The sequence below is a fragment of the Mastomys coucha genome, unplaced genomic scaffold (genome assembly GCF_008632895.1).
Source record: "Mastomys coucha isolate ucsf_1 unplaced genomic scaffold, UCSF_Mcou_1 pScaffold21, whole genome shotgun sequence".
Taxonomy (NCBI): domain Eukaryota; kingdom Metazoa; phylum Chordata; class Mammalia; order Rodentia; family Muridae; genus Mastomys; species Mastomys coucha.
Window position 1 is genome coordinate 175,168,044 of NW_022196904.1, and position 5,884 is coordinate 175,173,927.

The 5,884-nt window shown below is 49.9% G+C and overlaps 1 protein-coding gene across 1 annotated transcript in view; it reads right to left on the minus strand.

Moving 5' to 3' along the window:
• Positions 1-1,243: 1,243 nt before the first annotated feature.
• Cpn1 (carboxypeptidase N subunit 1) overlaps positions 1,244-5,884 on the minus strand; it is a 29,869-nt gene continuing 25,228 nt past the window's right edge. The window contains exons 8-9 of the mRNA XM_031390411.1: positions 4,865-4,983; positions 1,244-1,573 (exon numbers count right to left, since the gene is read on the minus strand). Coding sequence (XP_031246271.1) covers positions 1,430-1,573; positions 4,865-4,983 — 263 coding nt within the window. The 3' untranslated portion in view covers positions 1,244-1,429. The remainder of the gene's footprint in view (positions 1,574-4,864; positions 4,984-5,884) is intronic.

The window sequence follows — 5,884 nt, forward strand, 5'->3', positions numbered from 1 at the left end:
GCAGCCATGGCCATCAGCCAATCGAGTTCTGCCCAGCCCTTGGTGGGCACCCCAACCCCACCTCAGAATTCTGGGGTCACAGTAATTATGACAATGTTTTGCAGTATTCATGGTTCTTCCCTGCTACGTGGCCACACTGAGACCACGGGCCATGTTTCCTTCCTCCTTGTACTGCATTCTTGTGAGCAGGGACCCAATAAAGATCCCTAACATGAAAGAAGGGAAGGCTGCAGCCCCGCCAGCAAGCACTCTGTGTCCCCATTTTGTAGACATCAGCTTGTCAAATGTCTTAGTACGCGTGATATTCAGACAATCTAGAAATACGTGGCATACGTGACGGGTGCAGGCATTGTGTGTCACTGAACTGAGCTGTGCCCTCTCAAAGTTTCATCACTACAAGAAGGGACCCAGGGAGTTCAAACCAGGAAACTGCAAAGAAAGCATTAACCTTGTAGCCTGAGAAGACACAGCTCTTAGTGGAGAGAGGATGCATCTTCAACTCTTCTCCCTCTGGCCACAGACGAAGATGGCTCAGGGATAGAGCAAGAAAGGATGCGCTAACTCACTGAAGATGCCACATCCTCACAGCTGCTGCTGTGTGTGAGGCTGTGCCTGAGACGTGAGAGGGGATCTGCTCATCTGCAGGAAAAAGCTGGGTTCCTTAGTGAACAGCTGTGGAAATTCAGGCTGATCCCTAAGAGTCAGCACTGGGACAGAGGACTTGAGACAGCAGCCCAAAGAGGCTGTATGCTCTAGGCACAAGACTGAAGAGGACACAGTGAATGTAGAAACATCTAATTTGCTCAATGATGCCTTCAGGACCAGTGGGTTCAGCTGGGGCTCTGAGAGACCCTGAGCACTGCCCTGCAGGACACATTCCTGGTACATATGTGAGGCTACAGGAGTGCCATGTCTCCTACATACCCAGAAAACATTTCAAAAGGTGTAAATTGTTGGCAGTGCTCACACGTGAGGGGCAGCGAATGGGGCCCTGTGGGTCACATCCTCTCCTTACTAGAAACCACTGGCCACCGTGGAAATGGTCCCAGGCAATTCTGGATGGCCTCAGTACTGCAGACATTTGGACAGTTTCTTGCAGCACCACGTTGTCACCAGCCCACGCCAGACTCTGGAGACAGACAGACAACCAGCCAGAACCTGCCTCAGCCTGCAGTGACCCAAACCGGACTCCCAGAAAGAAGGTCTCCAGAACCCTGCTTGCAGGCATGCACAGTGGCACCAGTTTCTGGAAGGTTCGGACTCCTTTAATGCTGGCCTAAGGAAGGCTTGATCCCGGGGCAGACAGAAACACCCGGAACTGTTCTGTATGTGCCTGTGTCTAAATATGTCCCAGATAATAAAAGAGAAGTGTGGCCATGGGGTTTGAGAGCAGGGACGGCCTCGCTGTGTGTGGCCCTGGGTGCTGGCTTCATGCAGGGCCCCTGTGCCGTTTCGTTGTCGGGTCTTTCTTTCTGGATGTCCGGGGCTGCTTCGCCCTGCTTCCCTGTCCTCGGCCAGGAGCTCTCTGCACAGGGTGCACCTGAGACGTGCTTCGCTTGAGTTGGAAGTCAACCTGCAAAGGCAAGGCAGAGGCTAAGCTCCTGTTTGGACTTCCCCGCATCGCCCCAAGCAAAGGTGCTGCAACTGTTTCCCAGAACGGTGGTATGGAGTTAATCACTGGTGACACGAGGTGTGTGGCAGCTGGATGGACAAAAGGTATGGGGTTTTAACAAACATTTAAAAAACGTACTATATACATACACACACACACACACACACACACACACACACACACACACACACACACACTGTCTTCATGCACACCAGGAAAGGCATCAGATCCCATTACAGATGGTTGTGAGCTACCATGTGGTTGCTGGGATTTGAACTCATGACCTCTTAAAGAGCAGCCAGTGCTCTTAACCGCTGAGCCATCTCTCTGGTCCCACGTATGGTTTTTTTTTAAATACATGTATTAGCATAAAATTCTACTTACATCTCCAGTCGCATTTCCACTTATACCCTGCTTAGGACAAGAGTGCTGACTGAAAGGGTAAAGGCACTTACTCTCGCTCCCTCCCCCCCCCCCCCCCCCCCCCCCCCCCCCCCCGTACCCCCCACTGGATGTGTGAGTCACCGAACACGCCAATGAGTGTCTCAACCTTCTGCCACATGGCATGGCAACAGAGATGACAGAGACTATCTGGTTCCATTCTTTTTTCTTTCTCACCACATAGCCCTGGCTACTTCGAGGTTGCTTTGTAGATCAGGCTGGCCTTGGACTCACAGAGATCCACCTGCCTCGGTGTCCAGAGTGCTAGGATTAAAGGTGTGTACCAACACATCCCCCTAAGTTTTTAAGCCCAAGATTTCAGGGGCATCCGTGTAATCTTCCGAGGGTTGTGTACAACTGTCTTCTCGCCATGGAACAAGAGCGGAAAGATGTCGTGAACTGGGCGTGGGGCACTGGGCGTGGAGCCGTCATAAACAGCAAAGGAGGGAGTGACATCAAGTCCTAAGTCTACTCCCCTGGGCTTCCCTGGCCACCCCTCCCTGGAATAGCATGAACCACAGAAGCCCAGGAAGTTAAAAACACACTGCTGAGTTTCCTGCCTCGTCCATAAAAATCCATAGCCAGATTTTCTGCTAGTTCTGTAAAAGGGAGGGGAGTCAGAGCCAACTGGAGGAGACCATTTCCTATTTCCCAGTTGGTAAACACCTAAGCCCAGGAGAGGAACAAAAGAAAGGGGATGAGCAAGAAGAGGAGCAAAGGGCAGAGGAGAAAGAAAGGCCCCAACCTGGGAGGAGGTGGGGCCAGCAGAGACAGCTGGGAGACACCCTAATCCTCTTAATTATAAAAACAACAACAACAAAACACCCTTTAGTAAACATCTTTTTTCTTCCCTCAAGCAACTAGCTAACTGCTCTAAAATTAAAAAGGAAGGGAAGTAGATGGTGGTGCGATCAACAGTCAGCCTGGTAGCTGTTACTGTCTCAGAATACTACATCCAAATGACAGATTGTGCCTCTGGGTTATACTTGACACAATGAGTGGTTATGCTAGTTTATTTAAAGGATAGCGTGTGGGAGGGTGAGCTACTTCAAAACAGGCATAACTCAGTATGCTGTGGAACGGTTTACATTTGGCAGCGAACAGGCTTGCCTACAGTACGCTATTTTTATGTACGTGGTAGGGTTCTACGGAATGGAGGGGTGTCTTCTCTTACCCTAGTCGGACATATAAAACACTTGTCATACAAGTGTGAAGACCCGAGTTTGAATCCCCGAAACCCCTTAAAGCAAGGCACCACAGGGTGTTTCTGTAATTCCAGCGACTCTCCGTGGAGACTGGAGGCAGAGATGGAGAATCCCTGACGGCGCCCAGGCCAGCTGGCCTAGAGCACACACGAGGTGCAGCAGACAGCAAAGAGACACTGCCTCAAGTCAGGTGGCCGGCAAGGACTGACACCCGAAAATGCCCTTGGACCTCCGTCCTGGCATGTCCATGCCCCATTCTCCCACAACACACTTTCACACATTCCATACGTCTCTCTTTCTCACACACACACATACACAGAGAGAGACAGACAGACAGAGAAACAGAGACAGAGACAGAGACAGAGAGAGAGAGGTAGGAGTGGAACGGGGTGTCGATGATCTCGAAGTTTCCGAGGAATTTTTAAAAGACCCGAAGCTCTTTGAAGCCTCCCACACTCATTGTGTGATACCTATGGGTGGTTGTGAAGGTTAAAGTGGGTAATTCTGGAAAGCTCTCCTGAGTATCTGCAGTCCAGCAGTTACTCAAAATGTACTGAGTACTGCATGTTGAAAGACACACTGAGAGCCGGGCGGTGGTGGCGCACGCCTTTAATCCCAGCACTTGGGAGGCAGAGGCAGGCGGATTTCTGAGTTCGAGGCCAGCCTGGTCTACAGAGTGAGTTCCAGGACAGCCAAGGCTACACAGAGAAACCCTGTCTCAAAAATACAAAAAAAAAACAAAAACAAAAACAAAACAAAACAAAACAAAAAAAACCAGACACACTGAGCTCCTGGGGGGCTGATATCCACGGCCCTTTACACTCTGAGGTTTAACCTAACATGATCTAACATGAAAAGCTCCGGGCTGTAAATCAATGGTTCTTTGCTCTTCATCCTATCTTATCTATAAAGGAGTATCGTGGAGAGTTGAGAACTGGAGGTGGCTGGTCCTTGGTAGCAGCTACGGGAAAGTGAGCCTGAGACCACAGAGCACAGTTAGCTTGTAGAGCGCCACCTAGTGGTTGTTCCTGTTTATGGCCCTGAGTAGCACAACCAGTGCTGTCTGGGCAATGTCCTGTGTGACACCTCTATGGACCTGTGCTTTGTTTGTCTTTGCAATCCTTGAGGAGGAAGTGTGTACTGGCTGGTTTTGTGTGTCACACGCTAGAGTCATCAGAGAGGAAGAAGCCTCAGTTGAGGAAATGCCTCCATGAGATCCAGCTGTAAGGCATTTTCTCTATTAGTGATCAATGGGGGAGGAGCCAGCCCATGGTGGGTGGTGCCATACCTGGGCTGGTCCTCCTGGGTTCGATAAGAAAGCAGGCTGAGTAGGCTGATAAGCAGCACCCCTCCATGGCCTCTGTATCAGCTCCTGCCTCCAGGATCCTGTCCTGTTGAGTTCCTGTCTTGACTTCCTTCAATTTTTGAACCTTTTGCTCCCCACCTTGCTTTTTGGTCATGGTGTTTCATCACAGCCATAGAAACCTGACTCGGATGAAGTGTTAGCACCAATTTACAGAGGAAGAAGCAGGGTGAGAGACAGGCAGTGCCAAAGAGATGAGCCAGGAAATGTCAAGAGGGGACAGCCCAGCAGGTTAAGGCTTACCAGTGTTGGTCCTGCAGGCCCCACCGTCACAGTCACTGTTTTGGGGTCATACCCTGGTGCCTTGGCAGTGACAGAGTAAGTACCCGGGAGCAGCAGCCGGAAATAATCCCCATGTTCACCTAAACATGAGAAGGATGTAACTCAGTCAGCTCACTTCAAGCGTGCTTCAGACCGAACCTGTCCTTGAGAGCCTGAGCTGAGCATGAGCCTGGCTGAGCATGAGCTAAGCCATTCAGAAGAATGTTCCTCAGGAGGACTCACTCCTGGGAAGGTTTCAGTGTGCTATGCCTCACACTATTAGATCCTGGGTCTAATACAGACCCGTGCCCAGTAAAAAGTCGCTAGGAAAGAGAAAAGGTGGGCATGTCTGTTAATATTTTCACCTGATAAGAAAACAGTGAGCCCTCTGACATTCGGATAGCCATTTTTCTTCTAAGAAAAGAACACGTGAAGAAATAAAGATGAGTCCCCTAGACTCAAGTCGTATGGAGGCAGATTTTGCCAGAGAGGAGCAGAAACTACTCTGATACACAGCTGTCAGAGGAAGAAAACAAACTATTGTATAGAAGTATGGGTACTCAGGAGCTGAACCAAGACCCTGGAAAAGCGACACAGCTGAGCAGTGTACAATTACACTAACAACCTCTGGCATCCGGGTTGGGACCCACCGTCCAGGGTTGTAGACATGAAGAGTCAGACCCAATGATCACTAACTGTCTGGCTTGAGAATCTCACTTTTCTCACCTCACCCCCATCTCCCCTCTTTGGAGACAACAGGGTCTCCTGTGACCCAAGCGAGCGCCAAAATCATTGTGCAGGTTGGCCCCTCAGATTCATGATCTTCCTACCTCGGCCTTCTGAGTGTTGGGATCACGGGTTGTGCTACCATGCCAGCCAGAGAATATTCTTTTTTTTTTTAAGATCTATTTTATTTATTTTATGTGTATGAGTACACTGTAGCTGTACAGATGACCATAAGCCATCAAGTGTGTTGCTGCTGGAAATTGAACTCAGGACCTC